Here is a 17,418-nt window from a genome sequence, read left to right on the forward strand (position 1 = left end):
AAAGGTTGACGGGAAATCGCAATGACATACGTATATACTAGAATTCGAAACGGCCCGTCACAATATTTGCATACGGGTATTATTTATGGAGGTTCCCAAGGGAAGGGCTGTTATGTCATGGTTATCCCGGAGGACTCTGGACGATCAAATCGCATTACGTGGCGTTGCCCGATTAGCTATGCGCGTGCAAACTAAATTAACGTTGCCGCATCTTGACGGTTAGCGGTGAGTCAGTAATCGGGATGAGAAACTTATACAATAAGCAGGGTGAAACGGCTCTAAAAGAAATGATCTTCCGTCCACCTTCTCCGTCTTCTTACTTCCATCCTCACAGCAAAGCAAAGGAAGTAATTTCAGTTTCCGAGAAGCTTCAACCGCAACGTCGCGAAACCTTCGTCCACGCTGGTTAGAGCGAGTATTGCCGTCTTTGCCGCTTGACTTAACCTCATTTCCCGGATTTTTCTTACGTCTTTATTCCCTGTCTGCTCCTCCGGCCGCCTACTGTAGGTACGCTTTCTGAAGAACCTCAAATTACAGTAATTCCTCTTGCGTGTAATTTCACCAAGTAAAATCTTTGTTTTCTTTGTTTCCAGAGGGCGAAGGTACCGAATAGACCGTTGTCTATACTACTGCGCTGGTACCTCCAGATCACCATTGCAGGTAATTCGTCAGAGGATTTAAAGCTCTTGTAAAAGCCACCCCGTCCTCAATGAGTTGGTGTTTAAATTTCTGATTTTATGTAATGCAAAATTCAAAATCTCGCTCCAGACATGTGATTTTCGTAAAAACGGAAACCGCCTTCACCCTAGTAAATTTGTAATCCCAATGGCGGATATCTTTCGTGATGGATTCAGACATCTTAAGCCTGACTTACAGATGCGAAGCGATCTACGTAACGATTTTCAACGTTCGTTAGAAAGTCTTCGTAACGAGTTGATTTTTTCTTATTTTTTTGTTACCTCTGCAAAGGCTCATTTGCAGAGGGTCTTTTCACACTCCGTGTAATTCCGGAATCCTGGGAAAGGTGCAGTAACGCCTCCGAGCAAAACCACAAACGACAAATTGTATTTGTTTCTTGGTGAATCTTTTTCCTTACAGCTCGTAAGCGTTATTTTTTTGTTTGTTCTTTTCCTCTCTTTCACAGCGAACACCTCAGCCGCACGGTGTTTACGACGTCTTCGAACATTTTCAAATAGCTGTACCAAGAACCGAGAGCTGAACGCTACCGTCATGGAGGCTGAATTTTCATAGAACATCTATAACTCTTCTTCACGGAAGCGAATAATCCTACGGTACGTAGGCAAACAAGACGTCAGTGGTCCTCGTGCTGCTTCGACTTCAACCCTCCTCGTTCATCCTCCTCACTCACACAACCCTCTTCATTCATGTTCGTAGGGCTTCCTTCCCCTTAACTTGGGAGGCGCTTTCGACGGCAGACTAATGATTTGCAAACATCACCCCTTAGCTTGGCTCGTTTCGCTCATTACGAAGTTTTTGCTGGGCGCGTTAGGCGCAAGCGAGGCGCAGACATCTTGAGGAAGCTTGAGAGGGGTTGGTAGCTTTCGTTCAACTTTTTAGGTTCATTTTATACCCACACCTTGGTCGCTTTACGCGAAATATTACCAAATGTACTGCGTGGCTGTGACCAATTTTCATGCTTCCATCGTTATGACACATGCCAACCATCGTTTTATTTCAATTTTTTCCCCGTCTTTTTCACCATATTCGCATTTACAAACGAAAGAAAACTCACTAGAAAATACAAATCACAATCTTGACAGTTAAACCCGTCTCGAAAATTGTCATATTCTTACGTAAAGTCCATGTGTAAGCTTCAAGATTGTTTTTTAATTATGTATCATACAAATTAGATCATAATAAACCAGCATGGATATTCTATACTTTAGCGTAACCGCATTGGAGAGAGAAACTACACTTGAAATGTTCTGGAGCTTAAATTTTTATAAAGAAAAAATCTAACTAAGGCGGCATAGAATAAGTAGCTATGTATTCCAGTGGTTAGTCCAAAAGCAAAGATTCGCCGTCATTTCTACAGAGAATTTGCGTGACGAGCTTAGCCAAAAAACCAAGCCCGCGGAATAATTTTTACTCGCGTATCTGCAGCAAGTTATTCATCACATACCAACAATTCATCGATTGTTGCATAGCGAATCATATACTTTTTTGTGCGTCTTTATTCCACTTAATTAATAACCTCAGAAAAATTTTACGAGTGAATTTTGCAAATTAAAATTGTGTCGGTGCTAACGCACGAGGTTGAAGTCAATAAGGCTAGTGTAATGGAAAATGTAAGAAAAATATCACTTTTTTTTGCTTTTTTTGAATTACTGTAAACGAATTAAATTTCCAAAATACGTTTGTATTTTCCTGAATTATATCAATAGTTTACTAAATTTCCAACAAATCTCAAGTTGCAAAATAACGATACTTCGCAAAAATGAATCGTTAAATTTAGGGTTCTTGGAAAACTCGCAGAATTCGCAGTAACCTTAACTATGCAACCCGTCCGATTGCATCTGAGCGCTGTTAATAACTGTCAGTGATGGTCAGTGATCTCAAGTGTGAAACTATGGTGTTCATTCATTTACATAGATTTGAATCGCCTTAGCAACACCGGGTATGAGAAGAAACAAACCAGTGATGACGGTGTTGTCATCTGTTTAACCATCATTGACAGATGATATTATCAGTAGTCGGTAAAATAGGACATCACTGTAGCGATGCATGCTACACTACCAATAAATCAGGCAGTACGTAAGGTAGCAAATCGTTTTACCAATACGCTATGTTTACTGATTGTGAGTGAAACTATGTTAGTAAAACGCTAAGAGCGGTCTGTCAATTAAATTGCCTGTTATTAGGCACGGTCTGTAACAAATTTGCGTGTCCAGATATTACATTTTTTTTCCCGCACACAAATAACTTAATTGTTCGATAAACGAAACAGCATCAGCGCAACGCACTTTTTTACAGGTACAGGACGCAGTCATGATTAAATTAGAAGAATCTTAAAGCGACTTACCTATCACACCATCGGCAGAATGTCCGCGACCGATGATACCTAAAATTTTCGTAGATCGAGTTGATTGTACCGTCGAGCTTCTTTCACTCTTCTTGACGTTTGGAATAATTGAAATCTCAATCGACGTCAGACATTTTTTCTAAGCCTCCAAAAACGAAGCATTTACACTGTTTTACTGCAGCAAATGAAAATTACAACAAGTTAAATAACACGCACTTGAAAAAACTTCACATCGCTCAATTAAAAATTGTTAAGATCAGGAGAAACATATGTATTATTTCGCGGTACGCGGTTAAAAGTAAATGATGCATGCAAGCGGCAACGAAATCACGAAAGTAACGTGTTGAGATGTCGTATAAATGCACAAGATCCTGCATCATCGCGATGTTTCTGAGAGTAAGAATATTCGCTATGTTTACACTTGAAGCCGTCTAAAGCAACGGAGCGAATCGTCCCTTGCCTGTCGCGACCGTGGCTCGTAAGAGAATAAACATAGCTCCGTCCGAATCCGAAAACCAGAAACTGTTCGTCGTATCTTACTGTTTACAAAGTGTTCTTCATGCGAGTACCGCCCTTATTTGATAATTATGATACCGTTGTCTTTGTAGCAATCTAGACCGGTAATCGTTACTCGTATAAGTAACCTCACTCGATTCTTCGTGTGGAGATATGATTAGATATATTGTGTACAAGATGTTTGACGTACTTCTCATACTATTTACCAAGTTATTCGGAAATAATTTCGACCGTCGAACGGGTTCGAAAAAGATTATCGAATAATTAGCATTCTGGTCGTATGATTACGTGATTACATGCGACATGGCGGAGCATTAATCGCGATGCTCGGAAGTCGTCGTGCATTTTGTATTTCGAATGTAAATAAAACGTACGTACAATGCACAGATTCTGAAACTGGCAGTCTTGTGTTTTTGGAGATTGTAGATTATCGACGATGCATACTTTCAGATATACGATTGTTCTGAGAGCAGGGCCATACAATACATGGGCAGACAGAGATGACTGATTTTTATTTATAAATTTCCGGCTTAGTACTAATAAACGAACTGATCAACAATAAGAGTCCTTTACACAATTCACGGAACGGTATTAAATAATAACAATTATTCGTACCGTTGCATTATCCAATGATTAAATTTACAGCGCTTTTTGCGTCGGTGTTGTTTCTATCACGAGCTGCCGAGTGCTGTAGAGATTCCCGATCGTCACTTGTCTTCTGATCATATCCAGATTCGTCAGTCCGTAGTTGTAACTTTCTTTTATTTTCTCTGCGTCCTGGAGCAATTTGTTTTCTCTAAATTCATGACGGATTTTCCTAAGTGCGTACATTCTGAAATACAAGATTAAATACGCGATTATTAAAATCACCTTGTCTGTCGGCAGAGGCGATGCTATGTCACGTGACGATAACAATCGAAAAACCGTACGCGAGAACATTCTATTAATTGTAAGAGTTAAGTCATTTCAAACAAAATTGATTTAGCTCTCGAACAAGGTTTATTTGGCGCGTTGACACTGTTACAAATTTATAAGAATTGTTTTAACAAGTTTCTCAAGCAGTGCCGGATGCACGTGGTTGTCAAGTAGAAAGTCACTCGACCTACTACGTTGCATAAGCCGAACCATGCGCGCCGACGTTAATCGAGGCTCTTAGCGGACGAAAGAGAATGAATATCAAGCCCTACCACCTCTACGTATTTAGATAGATATTTTGCACTTGCCTGTAATTGTACGAATCCCATTTCTTGCTTTCTCTGATCAAATTTCGGTAGAGGTTGACGATCATTTCACGGGCGACAGCCATGATTCCTGGCAGCTAAACAAACCACTCGATAGCCAGTTCTGCCAACATGGTAAGAAATTATACAAAGTCGAAAATTGACACAATGATCTCTGGAAAATTATGCAGACCAAAGACTCTCAATAATAATATATTATCTTAAACGAATATAAAGCCAACAATGCTACACCTGGTGGTAGAGAGAGCTTGAAGACATTGAATGGAAGTTGTAGGTGAAAAACGTAACTCTTCCCACTCTTTCTCTCGATCTAGTGAAAACTCAGGTGTGTACGATGGCAGGCCATCTAGAGGGGCCTTTAAAAAGTAACAACAATTAACCTAACCCTAATTTCACATTGTAAAAGAATTTTTATATTAATTGTGTGAAATATTCACCGTAGTAAATTGCAATTGGAATTTTCCTAGATATCATGTGAGAAGACTGTGAGACGCATACCTGATGCGCTCGTTGGTTTATATAATCTAACCTTATTTTAGTTTTAAATACGTACTTGTAAATATTACCGGTGACTCTCGGTGTTGTCTCAGTAATTGATTAAAGATGATTTCTCATACACAGTTGTTAAGGTACTCATTCAGAGAAAATTTCCGAAACCGATTGCTCTATGTGATTATAGAATTGAATGACAGTGGATACACGTGTTCTTTGTAACTTTTTTTTTAGAAAAATTAAACATTTTTTGCCCAAGTATTCATCGCATATTTCGTAGAACGATAAAGTAACATAATTTTTATAATAAACTACAGATACAGCATGCTGAAAACCATACGTCATGCGTGCGGGTGGATATCGCCTGCTAGAAAATACTCCCTTGCATCGAAACTGGTGAAAAAGGGAAAGAACCTTGAACTTCTCGATCAGAAATACCCAATAGACGAATGGACAAATGTGACAAAAAGGATATCCCAATATCCTGGAAAAAACTTACATCTAAAACCTGATCATCCGTTGTCACTCATAAGACAACGGATCGCAGATTATTTTTACAAAGCCTATCCAAATAAAGTGGGCAATCCATTATTCAGTGTCCATGATAATCTGAGACCAATTGTCACGGTCGAACAAAATTTTGACTCGCTGCTTGTACCAAAAGATCATCCCAGTCGAAGTAAAACTGATTGCTATTATGTCAACTCTGAAACTTTACTCAGAGCTCATACAACGGCTCATCAAGCAGAACTAATTTTGATGGGTCTGAACAACTTCTTAATCATCGGTGACGTTTATCGAAGAGATGATATTAACTCGACACATTATCCTGTATTTCATCAAGTGGATGGTGTGAGACTTCGGACACAAGATGAGATATTTCAGAATGTAGAGGACTCTAAAAACTTGAGGATATTTGAGCACAGGGAATCAGACAGTCCTGATAAACAAGGGTGCCATACTTTGGAAGCAACAAAAATTATGGAACATGAATTAAAAACCGTTCTAGTCGGATTAGTAAAGAGTTTCTTCGGTCAAGGTGCATCTAAATTGTAGTAATTTTTTGTCTGCTCCTTCGTACTGGAATAGTTTGAAAATTACCACTTCATCCATATGTTATAACGTGTCATTCATTTTCATAGATGTTGAATATCGATGGGTTGACGAATACTTTCCATTCACTCACCCATCTTGGGAGTTGGAAATTTTGAAGCATGATGAATGGCTAGAGGTCCTAGGATGTGGTATAGTACGGCAAGAAATTTTGCAGAAATCTGGAGCTGCAGATCGTATAGGATGGGCATTTGGTGCTGGCTTGGAACGTCTTGCTATGTTGTTCTACTCTATACCAGACATCAGGCTGTTTTGGAGTGAAGATCCTGGTTTTTTGAACCAATTCAAGGTCGAGGATTACCACTCACGAATTGTATACAAGGTAATGTACAGAAGTTTGATTTCGTCTTGAATGAATTTAAATATTAATCTGTTTCTTCTATTTGTTCGGTTGCTAAGGGTTGAGATATAACTAATAAATGATATTTTTCAGCGAGTCAGTATCTATCCACCATCCTCAAGTGATATAAGTTTCTGGCTGCCAAACGAAACGGAATTCACGCCAAACGATTTTTTCGAAATAGTCAGGGATATTGGAGGGGATATTATCGAACAAGTCGCATTGATAGATGATTTTGTTCATCCGAAAAATAACCGCAGGTCACATTGTTATAAAATTACATATAGACACATGGAACGCACTTTGACAAAATTCGAAGTTAATACTATTCACCGGAAAATTGGAAGAGCTGTTCAGGATAAATTCAATGTTGAGATTAGGTAATGAAATATTAATAAATCATGTTTACTTACAGAACGCTGTGTTAAAACTGTACCCTGTCAACCACTCTTAGTACTTTGATAAGGATATTAAAGTAATTAATATATTATTTTATTTCGCATAAATTAACTAAAAACAGATTATATAATAACATATGTATGCATGTATACATGTATATTTATAATTAGTTATCAATCTTATTTTAGTCATCGTTTCTGTGTATACTTTTAAATGTCTCTATAACATGATCACAAAAATTTTTCTCAGGAAAAAATATATGTTTATATCTCACGACTCTAATGGTATGCAGAGCAATTAAAATTTAATTTTTGAGTCTAGTATGCGACGTTTAATAAACTACTTGTCTCGTTTGAAGATTAAATTATCAGAAATATAAGCAAAGCAGGCCTATTAGGCAAACCTTGCAATGAATCACAAAGCTTTTTAAAATATACCTATTAACTAATGCAGAATATTTCAAAATCCTCTTGACTGCCTTGATTAATATTCATAGAGCAATGCCAATAACTGTCTGAATTACTTTTTTTTTTAATCAGGTAACTTATAAAACGGCAGCATAAAAAAATGTGTTAGCATTGTATTATTAGAAAATAAACCACTACAGTTTCAAAGCAGCTTTCAAGTTTTGCTATTTGTATTCTTCATTCGAAGTATATTGACATACACAAGAGATCTGTCCAACTGGAAAAGTTTTACCTCGTCTGTAGTAAAAGACCATTTATGCTTGGATGCAATAAAAATCTAGTGTTTCCACGGAAATCATTAATTACAGTGTCCCGGTTTGAATGATTGAGACAAGGCCCATAAATTTGTGTCGAGTGAGTTTGCCTAGACCTCGTTTTCAATTTACGTGAGTGCCGTAAAATGCGTTGATGCTTAATATATCATGTGTATAATATTTTAGGTAATCAGTAATTTTTTGTGACAATTTATTATTAGATAATTGATCCTTCAGGGTATAGTTTACCTTGATTACGCATATCCTCTGGTCAAATTTTATCACATTAAACTTTAAGTCAACTTTGTATAACTCGGTGGTGAAAACTTTTTTCTCAAAAATTTCAAAATGTACAACGGCATACACGAGACCAACGTTATCACTAGTACTTTCCAAAGGAAATCTGTGGTTTTTATGAATTCGGCATCTGTATAAAAGTAAATTTTTGTCATTATTATAGCACACGTGAAAAGAAATATTGTGCTAGTATTAAGAATGTAGTAAGTATAGTGATGAAATGGGGTGTGATCGCAACTCCAATACTAACTTCGATATGAAAAATATATTAGTGTGCCAAGACATTAGTGTGCAAAACTATTGACAAAATTACAAAAATAACTATTGTCTTTGATGAAAACTGTCAAAATGATTAATTTTTACTTACCGAAATAATCCTTCAACACGACCAAGGATAACAAATATAACCCCAAAGATAAAATTTCGGCAAGAACCATAATTTTGTGCCAGGTTCGAACAGTCAAGGCCACCATGATCAATTCTGTTAATACCAACGCCGAAAAGCTAATAGCCACAATGTGGATGAATTCATCTTCGAACATGATGAGGGCACCATACATTATCACTCCCCCTAAAATTTTATTGAAAAAATAGTCACATATTTAAATCAGTAGCAGCAGTGTACAGCGTGAAAAGGATTATAAACAGTATTTTACCTTGATATATACTGATCAAAATCCACGTAAAGAATGTTTTATAAGACAGACAACGTCCTTTGCTAAGATCTTTATAAAGCTCTGGATAGGTAAGTGCAATTTTTTCGGATACGTCCTTATCCAATACCAATGAAAACACTGGGAACATCGTGTAAATCGTTGCGTAGCTGAAAACAAGACCAAATTGAATGTTTCTCTGCCACCGTAATCAATCAATAATTTTGGGGTATTGATTTTGAATACTTACCCAACCATCAAGAATCCCTGATACAACGCCACAGACGACAAATAAAAAACCGCTGAAAATACAGCCTGCATTGTAGAAATGATCAAGCCACGATGGATGACGAATTGACTCAGAGCAGCAGATCGCTTGTAACTTCGTCTGCCATGAACGAGTAACAATGTAGAGAGATGACTAAATTGAGGAATCGAAAAATCAGCAGCTAAAGATGCCTGACGTCCTTCTAAACCCTCCAAGCCGATGCCTGCAAAAAATGAAAATATCAATTAGTCCAAGCTTGTCATAAGCTAAAAATATAGTAACGATCTACAAAATAACATCCTCACCAGCATCCGCTGCTTGTATCATTGAAACGTCGTTTCCACCGTCACCAACTGCTGCAGTTCTTTTCCCAGTGTGCTGTTGTATGAGCGTAACAACTTCGGCTTTTTGCGTTGGTGAACATCGACAGCAGACGACGGCTGGCGAGCCACATGCCAATTCCAGAAATTCATTCTCATAGTACTGAAGACACACTTCGAGAGAATCTCCGCTGATAACAAGCGCGCAATCCTGCTTTTTCCTAAAAGTATTCAGTTCTAAATGTGCGTCTGTTCTTGTCACAACGGACTTGAATACGTGAAGTCCTTGAGTTCGCGAAACTAGTCGGGAAGACTTTGCTATGCACGTTGCTGTTTCCAATTTATCCCCTGTCAACATCCATATCTGAAAAGTTGAAAGAGTGTGACCCTCCATTTTGTTTTACTAATCACAGTTTAAACAATGTCGTTAAAATTTTTTCTAGCACAATCAGAATGGCAATACACTTGTACCTTGATTCCTGCATTTCTTAGCAGCTCCAAAGTAGGCCTTACTCGATCTTGGAGCTTATCTTCAACGCCTGTTACACACAAAAGTTCCATTTCCCTTTCGAGACTTTCTATAACTGCGGTAACTCTGGAAGCTCTGTCACTGACGCACATTCGTGCTGCATTGTACCTGGAAAACGTTAATGTTTAGAGTGATGCGGACACTCCCTACATGACTGGTCGATAGAATAACGAAAGCCCATGTTTTATATAATTGCAAGTAGATTGGAATTGAATACCTAGCTTCAAAATCGAGATATTGTTCTTCTGTGAGAGTTTTTTTAGCGACAACCAAAGTTCTCAGTCCCTCTCTGGCCATGTTTCCACATTCTTCCTCGAGCCAATCATTGTATTGTACTATTCCCGACATAACAACATCGGCGCCTTTCAAATAAAACACCGTTTCGCCACTGGCTTCCTCTCTGACAATGATACCCATCCTTTTCGTCTCAGATGTGAAAGGAAAAGATTGCAAAATTTGGTAATTCAAAACCTGTCCATTTGGTGCCTTCAACTGCATAGATACTAAGTCACGTTTTACAAGACCCAAACCAACTTCTTCGGTCCATTTCACCAATGCGACTTCATCTGGACTCGAGGCTTGGTAACTCGGTTTTTGCTCTGCCGGATAATAGTGTTGATCAGCTTCCGTTTGGCTGTGAATAAAAAGTGATTCGTTATCACATCGGCACTTTCAGAACTAGAAACATAACAAAACAATAATGTGCCTATAGTCATACCTTTGAATAGATCCTGTATCTCCAGTTTCTACGCTTACTGTATCCAAATTATTAGTAACAGTTGAATCGTCGTAAACTGGCGTAACATTGTGGCAAAGTGCTAGGGCGTGGACAGCTTCGTAAATTCTTGTGCTTTCAGATCTTCTGACTTTACCACCATAAGACATAGTGGATACTCTTATTGGAGAATTTTCAGAGCTTGGTGTCGAATAGTAAGCTTTCAATACAGAAGTAACTTCGTCGAACGTTTCTTGACCATACGATACTGTTCCCAAATGCAATTTTTTGAAAACCATTATATTTTGTGTTAATGTTCCCGTCTTGTCGCTAAGCAAATACGATATTCTGCCCAGTTCTTCAGGGATAGTTGTCGTTCTGACAACTGTGCCTGCTATTTCTTTATCTCTTTGAATACACCAAGCGTAAAATGTCTTGCCCATGTCCAAATTTACTCGCAAACTTATGGGGATTATGTATGAGAACAGCAATACGAAACGGAACATGTAGCGGTACCAAGGGCCGTTGAAACCCTTCAAACACATCATTACCAAAGCAAGACCAATCACCGCACAAAATAAGACCTGTGAGTAATTTAAGGCTGATGTAGGTCTTTGTAATATTCCAGGTTACATGATCTCTGAACTCAGTAGAAGAAAAGATTAAATTACCTTGGTTAGCTGATTGATCTCTTGGTCAAGTAAACCGACTTTGGATCTTGGAGCGGAATGATTCATCAATGATCGGGTTTCTTGGCCAGTATAGACAACTATTCCTAACGCAGAACCTGAGGCTATTGCAGTATTTGCCCACAGGGTGTTGTCCACACCAAGGCTTTCTTCACTACTGTATCCATCATACTAGAAAAATATGTAACAAATAACTGAATAAGAAATCACCTTCATCAATCATCTATTAGCTTGAAGCTGAATTTTCTATGAAAACCCATGTAAACATCTCTTTAACATCACATATGTTCCATTGCCTTTAACATGAGCAAACAAGATTTACAAGCAACAAACTCAGTTTAAGGATTTCACAAAAATTACATAAAGACAATATATGTTTAGTAATACTGCAAATAGTAAATTTTAAAGTAACAGGTAGCTGATTACTGTCAAAGAATTTTTATCCCTTCACTTTCAGGTACCATTAATTAAACAATTTTTTAGATATTTCAAATGATTCCAACTGCTTCACATACTTACTCTCGTAAAGGTTCCGATAAAGCTATGTATATCTTTCTGTGGCTTTTCGACATAGAGGCTTGCTTTGATATCAAATAACTGAGCATCGTTATCCAATTTTTGAGTAGCAGGAACAGCTAACCGCAACTTCCAGTCTGTTTCTCCGTCCAGTTGATCCGTTCTGACGAAACATGCTCCGGACTTTTCAGTAGTCCGTAACAGCACTAAATCAGCTGGAACTCTCTGGCCTTTTTCAACAATTACCTATTCATACAAGTGAGGCAAGTGTAAATACAATTTAAAAACCCAACGAGATACATATGTAAGATTCTTAGGTTGATGGTACTTTTTTTTGATATCAAGGCTAGACAAAATTGTTAAGTTAAAAATCTTGTTTATACAACAAGAGGTCTGAAGAGTTGATTGAACGTACAACATCACAGTCTTGCTGACGTCATGACTCACGAGTACTAATGTAAATATTTGGATACTCCGAAAACTCCGAAAACTATGGGTAAACGGAATAAAATTCTTTAATATTAAAATTTCGTATTAAAAGGAGTAAATCATCTATATATCATACTTTATAAATTGTTTCAGATTTTCCATAAACATAGTGGAGTTGCTTTCAAAGAAATATTGTCTAAAGCTGTGATTCACCTGGGTTGCGCCCATAGATAAGCTTATCACGCCATGAATGCCCATACCAGTGAACTTTATTGATTCTTACTAGGCCACGGGCATGAATAAAGTAACAATAAAAACCTATTGCTGTTGAACCAGAATGAAATGAAACTCAATGTGACAAGGCCACTATTTAATTACTGCTTTGATTAAAAAAAGAAAACAATTGCTCGTTTGGTCTACTTACCAAGTCACCGACTCGTAATTTTGAACTTGGAACAAGCTCTGGTGTGTCACTTCCTCGAACTATTCTGTAATATTTTTGCGCGTTGACTTCCTTGTCCCTTTTATAACGCCTGAAGTCATCAACGGCTTCACGGCAAATTGTCACTGTTAAAACAAAGCCTAAAGGTCCCCAGTATGTGTACAAATATCCGATTCTTATGTCAGGTAAAAACTGAGACATGGCCATTATGAGGAAGTACAGGTTCAAGAAAAATTTGAACTGCTGAAATAGAACCTAGAGAAAAGAAAGATATATTTTCAAAGTATAACGTACAAAATCACTTTTTACCTAAATACTTTATTGTTATTACTTGTTGAAATTGTATTGTGTCAAACCAGTAGAAGAAAGTTTTCTATACCTAAAACCGATAGATTGATAAGATCATTGGGTCAGATCAATAAATAGCCCACTACTACGCGAAAAGAAGTAAGGTATATTGTATCTTGTAGACGTGTATATGTTTCCATAAATCTATAAGACAAACTCTCATGCTGATGCTCTATTGATTTTTTAGTGTTACACTTTGAGCTGAACTTGGACTCACCACCTTCCATTATTAGTCTCAACACTATTGAATTCTGTACTTTCAGAACTTTTAAGGTCATATGTAAACTCTTCCTTGATTTCTGATTATTATTCTCCATGCATTGCAGTTTGTATTTTAATATGATTTACAGCAATAAAGAAATTCAATTGCAGAATTATGTTTTCCTACCAAATGCACTTACCATGGTTGATGCAATAATTATTTAAATATAGATAATAAAAATTCTGGTGATTTTTTCATGAAAATAGGTTCAAAACCCAAATTATTGGTATATCAGAAATACAGCTGACACATTGATACTACCATAGTATGGTTCAAATTAGAGTATACCGTTAATTACAAATGTGATAAAATATCATCCAAAATATTTACTTTTATCTTCATCAACGAATTTACTTTACTGCATCTGACGTTCTGAAACTATTAATTATAACAGAATATTGACAAACCAATTTTTCATTGCATTGACAAGACCACATAGTGTGAAAGTGTTTACACAAAAACTTACAAGCCAATCAATAATTAGGTAACACATCTATCAGTACAGTTACTATCATATTTAAATTACCTTACATGACAATCTATTGGTAATGGAGAAGGAACTTCTGTGACCTTGAATTTAATATCTCAAGCGACACATGCTTATGACTACGATGTCAGAATTCCAAATAATTAGATATGGCGAATAATTAGTACCTCACTAATTATTCACTAACTCACCAGAGGTAGAAATGTGATAACATTGTATTTTTGGTTCCTGATGACATTTGTTGGAAACTTTTCGTACAGCGGTTGTCCAATGTGAATTGTCCTGGCTCGGAGTTCCCTTTCTCTGCAACATCGTCGCCACATCCATGTGCAACATCTGTAACGAAACGTTGCGATCAAGTAAGCGATAATTGCTTAACCATGATAAACGAAAATTTGTAAAACTTTAAGCAATTTAATCTACTGGTTGTACATGTTAGTACTGCAAATGTGAAGATTCAATGCTGTTTCAGTGCTTTTTTGCAAACATATGAAAACAAACAAGCTCGTTTGTTCCAATTGATATTTAAATGAATTTATGCTATCCTCAGGTTATTTATCTTTTTCAGTGTTTGGACAATTGGGCACAATGTTAAGAATGACGTCATGTTCAAGTGTAAAGGCAAGACTATTTTGCATTGGAAACGTAAAGAAGCAAGCTTTTTCCACGACGCAATTAAAACGAAGTGAAAGATAAGCTCACAATTAGCAGAAGGACAGAAAATATTTTTGCAGGAGATTTCCATTGCGGTAAAAAAAAGAGAAAACTAGTAGAATAAAAAAAAAAGACAAAAAAAAAAAACGCAGTCAGTATGTAAAAATACCAAAAGTCAAGATTTTAATTTTATTAATAAATACGACACACTTAGGATCGTGAAATAAATTAAGTAACAAATGGACCGCTGACATATACACTGTTGCATTGCTTGCAGCACACTAGTTGATAATTAGATTTCGCAACAATATAAACTGTGTTATTAAATGTGTACAACGAACGTTCGAAACCGAGAGTTAAGCTCATGCGTCGTGCGGCAACAAGGAGGGCTACACATTTCTTTTTTGGGGGAAGTGTAGCTGGTGGCAACTGAATTTTATCACGATCGTTAAACAATTTATTGACGCTTGCATAGGTACGACGTATATGCAGCGACGCAACCGCGATTTTGACGAGACGAATTCGCTCGTTAAATAAACTTAGCGAACTGCCGGATGTAACGAACTGCGGTGGCGTAAAGCGTTCGTCGCGTTCATAGCCGCTGGGTATACTTGGATAGCTACGTTCCGCCGATAGAAATCGGTCGAAAAATCGAGGTATACGCAGTTTTCCGGGTTCAGTCGTATAACAGAAGTGCGTCACCTTGTCCACGACCTGTCATTCCTGGGCCTCGATATCAGCGGAATGTCCTCCTTCGAAAGTCTTATTACGTTACTGTGGGTCTCCATTTGGTCGGTGTATCGTTTAGAAAACGGCACTTAACATGACGCGGCTCGCAGTCTTTCAATTATTACCATAGAGTCATAGCCTGAATTAGGACGAGACAAATTCGAATTCACCGTTTAGCGAGATAACAAAAACGCTTCAGCTTCCAATGACATCATCCAGCGAGGCACGCCTCCGTTCACGACGACAAAAGAACCAAGAACGGCAAGGGTTTCGGTTAAAATTTCCGCGTTTAACACTTGTAGTACAATAGAGGTAAATAAGCACGTCGTGTTGTGTTCTATTTTATGCCGATATACATCATTGTTTTTGTTCAATTTATACGCTATGAAAATGGACGTCTTCCAGGTTTTCACCCCAAAGATATACTGGGGACACCTATGTGAGCGAACATGAATTAACTACGCATCAGACAGAGGTCAATAAATGATCAATTCGGTCAATCGGAACATGGTCCGTACGATCGGTAATCGAGATTACAGCTCTATTTTTTACACATTATGCTTTTATTCAAATTAATTAAAGGCAAAAATAGCTAAGCAATCCACATGGAATAAAAATCGTCAAATTTATGAATGAAATCTCATTCAATTTTTAAGAAGATATGTAGGAACATGAGCTAGAGTAATGTCAGCCGGTCGGGAAGAACTGTACCATTGATCGAAACCGGTCAATGCAATCATCGAGTATTACCAAACTGAAATAATCATTCAAAGCAGGAATTTCAATGCTTCGCGGACGTATCGCGCCATGCTTTGTAAAAGCGTGAGATGATATTACAATCGCGAATATTTTTGGAAATAACTTTGTATTGATCGCGGGATTCCCGCTATTTCTTGTCGTTCATCGCGTTTAACTGTCGCATTCCCGCTGAAAGACATAAATGCGGACATGGTTGCGGCGGTAGAAAGATAAAACTCTTCAGCATTATTAATTACTTTTCAAGACCAATGGTTTTCTGTTTTCATGAATGGGATCGTTGGCGAAAGAATTTAGAGACGGTTATCTCTGGGCAAATTTTCGCGTCGAGTACTCCGCAGGTAAGTGAGCCTGGGCTGGCTTGGGACAATGAGCAGCGGTGTTAGCGGTCCGGTAACTTCTTTATCGATGGAAGTCGTTCAAACCGCAATCCCACAAGGACACACAAACCCGGATTAGGATAACCGTCTTTCAAATTCTTCGGTCAACAATAAGATTTTCCACGCGATCATCAATTGTACAAAGTTTCCCTGATTGAGAATCATCATTCAGTCGGTTGCTGCTACCTGGCGGCAATACTGAAAACCGTCAAATATCGATTTCACTCATGTCGATATCGAGGCGGGAAATTTGTTCGAACCATTTTTGTGGTGAATAATTCTGGCAATAAATTAATTTGATGCAGATTATGTTTAACTTACCCGCACAAAATGTTTGTGCAGAATCGTGAGCAGGTGTTGAAACGTCGATTTCTTGACGCCAACAAGCGAATGCTATCTTCCGAAGGTTGCAAAAGGTAGTCAGTTTCTTCATCCATTTCGAAGTCTCGTTCGTCCGAGCTAAGACGCAATGGCAACTCCTCCAGCCTCATAGCTGAATGTTATATTTATACATGTAGTATTTTAGGACATGAAGTAAGACCGTTGAGAAATTTTTTAGAATATTTCTTTACGTGTAATTAATTCGTGTTAGTTTCAACGATGTTTGACTAGTTTCAATAATTCGGACTCTAGCGTAAAAAGATTATCTCGAAGCGCAGCGAAATACGCAAATAATAAATACGTCTACAAAGTTTTGTTTACATGTCAAACAAATATCTTATCATTATTATAGTTACGTATAGTCGAAGGGAGTGATCATTCCTATTCGTTTTTATGTTTTAAAACAAGAATTATATTAGTATTATCCGGTACTGTCGCATATTTAGCATGTTGATTAATATTAGTAAGGTTAAATTTTCACGAGCCACGGTAAATCCTGCCGGTATTTTTTCTTTGGTTTTAACAAGTATCGACAATGGTATTCAAGACGTTTGGTAAATTTTAGGATGTCGTTGAACTAAGTAAAATATGTAAAAAAAACTACGGTACTAAACTAATCTTCAAAATTCACAACATTTGAAAAATAGTCGTATGTTGTCAACCGCCATGTTGAAGACCGTATGACAATAGATGTCACG

General features: G+C 37.5%; 4 protein-coding genes and 1 long non-coding RNA gene across 10 annotated transcripts in view; 2 read left to right on the forward strand and 3 right to left on the reverse strand.

Moving 5' to 3' along the window:
• The window catches only part of LOC124301224 (transcription factor AP-2-epsilon), a 205,393-nt gene extending 201,762 nt beyond the window's left edge, over nucleotides 1-3,631 (reverse strand). The window contains exon 1 of the mRNA XM_046756018.1: nucleotides 3,044-3,631. The gene's annotated coding sequence lies outside the window, so the exon portion shown is untranslated. The remainder of the gene's footprint in view (nucleotides 1-3,043) is intronic.
• Nucleotides 3,632-4,054: 423 nt separating this feature from the next.
• LOC124301228 (LYR motif-containing protein 4) lies at nucleotides 4,055-5,153 on the reverse strand. The gene is made up of 3 exons (XM_046756034.1): nucleotides 5,032-5,153; nucleotides 4,783-4,903; nucleotides 4,055-4,391 (listed from the first exon to the last, which is right to left on the reverse strand). The coding sequence occupies exons 2-3, from the start codon at nucleotides 4,863-4,865 to the stop codon at nucleotides 4,199-4,201; spliced, it is 276 nt and encodes a 91-aa protein (XP_046611990.1). The 5' UTR covers nucleotides 4,866-4,903; nucleotides 5,032-5,153; the 3' UTR covers nucleotides 4,055-4,198.
• On the forward strand, nucleotides 4,989-8,199 carry LOC124301225 (probable phenylalanine--tRNA ligase, mitochondrial). Of its 4 annotated transcripts, none has more exons than XM_046756024.1 (4): nucleotides 4,989-5,125; nucleotides 5,610-6,331; nucleotides 6,435-6,727; nucleotides 6,839-8,199. In XM_046756024.1, the coding sequence occupies exons 2-4, from the start codon at nucleotides 5,617-5,619 to the stop codon at nucleotides 7,127-7,129; spliced, it is 1,299 nt and encodes a 432-aa protein (XP_046611980.1). In that variant the 5' UTR covers nucleotides 4,989-5,125; nucleotides 5,610-5,616; the 3' UTR covers nucleotides 7,130-8,199. The 4 variants fall into 4 exon arrangements, with proteins under 4 accessions (XP_046611980.1, XP_046611977.1, XP_046611979.1 ...); XM_046756021.1 differs by having other exon boundaries at nucleotides 5,062-5,165; XM_046756023.1 differs by lacking the exon at nucleotides 4,989-5,125 and adding an exon at nucleotides 5,175-5,309.
• Nucleotides 7,222-17,364, reverse strand: LOC124301222 (probable phospholipid-transporting ATPase IIB). Of its 3 annotated transcripts, none has more exons than XM_046756010.1 (13): nucleotides 16,661-17,364; nucleotides 14,012-14,156; nucleotides 12,706-12,978; nucleotides 11,856-12,098; nucleotides 11,319-11,507; nucleotides 10,651-11,231; nucleotides 10,150-10,566; nucleotides 9,875-10,040; nucleotides 9,389-9,767; nucleotides 9,066-9,306; nucleotides 8,819-8,985; nucleotides 8,530-8,733; nucleotides 7,222-8,292 (listed from the first exon to the last, which is right to left on the reverse strand). In XM_046756010.1, the coding sequence occupies exons 1-13, from the start codon at nucleotides 16,828-16,830 to the stop codon at nucleotides 8,159-8,161; spliced, it is 3,309 nt and encodes a 1,102-aa protein (XP_046611966.1). In that variant the 5' UTR covers nucleotides 16,831-17,364; the 3' UTR covers nucleotides 7,222-8,158. The 3 variants fall into 3 exon arrangements, with proteins under 3 accessions (XP_046611966.1, XP_046611967.1, XP_046611968.1); XM_046756011.1 differs by lacking the exon at nucleotides 16,661-17,364 and adding an exon at nucleotides 15,177-15,625; XM_046756012.1 differs by lacking the exon at nucleotides 16,661-17,364 and adding an exon at nucleotides 14,816-15,044.
• Nucleotides 14,040-14,621, forward strand: LOC124301229 (uncharacterized). The gene is made up of 2 exons (XR_006907428.1): nucleotides 14,040-14,179; nucleotides 14,389-14,621. It is a non-coding gene; the product is annotated as an uncharacterized LOC124301229 (long non-coding RNA).
• Nucleotides 17,365-17,418: the final 54 nt, after the last annotated feature.

Source organism: Neodiprion virginianus, chromosome 3 (assembly GCF_021901495.1).
Source record: "Neodiprion virginianus isolate iyNeoVirg1 chromosome 3, iyNeoVirg1.1, whole genome shotgun sequence".
In the NCBI taxonomy this organism is placed as follows: domain Eukaryota; kingdom Metazoa; phylum Arthropoda; class Insecta; order Hymenoptera; family Diprionidae; genus Neodiprion; species Neodiprion virginianus.

Bases quoted from the DNA above. Each gene is read 5' to 3' on its own strand.
- LOC124301228 (XM_046756034.1), bottom strand. From the start codon at position 4,865: ATGGCTGTCGCCCGTGAAATGATCGTCAACCTCTACCGAAATTTGATC. The intron at 4,392-4,782 runs GCAAGTGCAAAA...CTTGTATTTCAG, and splicing joins TGGGATTCGTACAATTACAG to AATGTACGCACTTAGGAAAA.
- LOC124301225 (XM_046756021.1), top strand. From the start codon at position 5,062: ATGGAAGTTGTAGGTGAAAAACGTAACTCTTCCCACTCTTTCTCTCGA. The intron at 5,166-5,609 runs GTAACAACAATT...AATAAACTACAG, and splicing joins TCTAGAGGGGCCTTTAAAAA to ATACAGCATGCTGAAAACCA. The intron at 6,728-6,838 runs GTAATGTACAGA...GATATTTTTCAG, and splicing joins ACTCACGAATTGTATACAAG to CGAGTCAGTATCTATCCACC.
- LOC124301222 (XM_046756010.1), bottom strand. From the start codon at position 16,830: ATGAGGCTGGAGGAGTTGCCATTGCGTCTTAGCTCGGACGAACGAGAC. The intron at 9,768-9,874 runs GTACAAGTGTAT...TCAACTTTTCAG, and splicing joins TAAGAAATGCAGGAATCAAG to ATATGGATGTTGACAGGGGA. The intron at 8,986-9,065 runs GTAAGTATTCAA...TCTTGTTTTCAG, and splicing joins CAGGGATTCTTGATGGTTGG to CTACGCAACGATTTACACGA.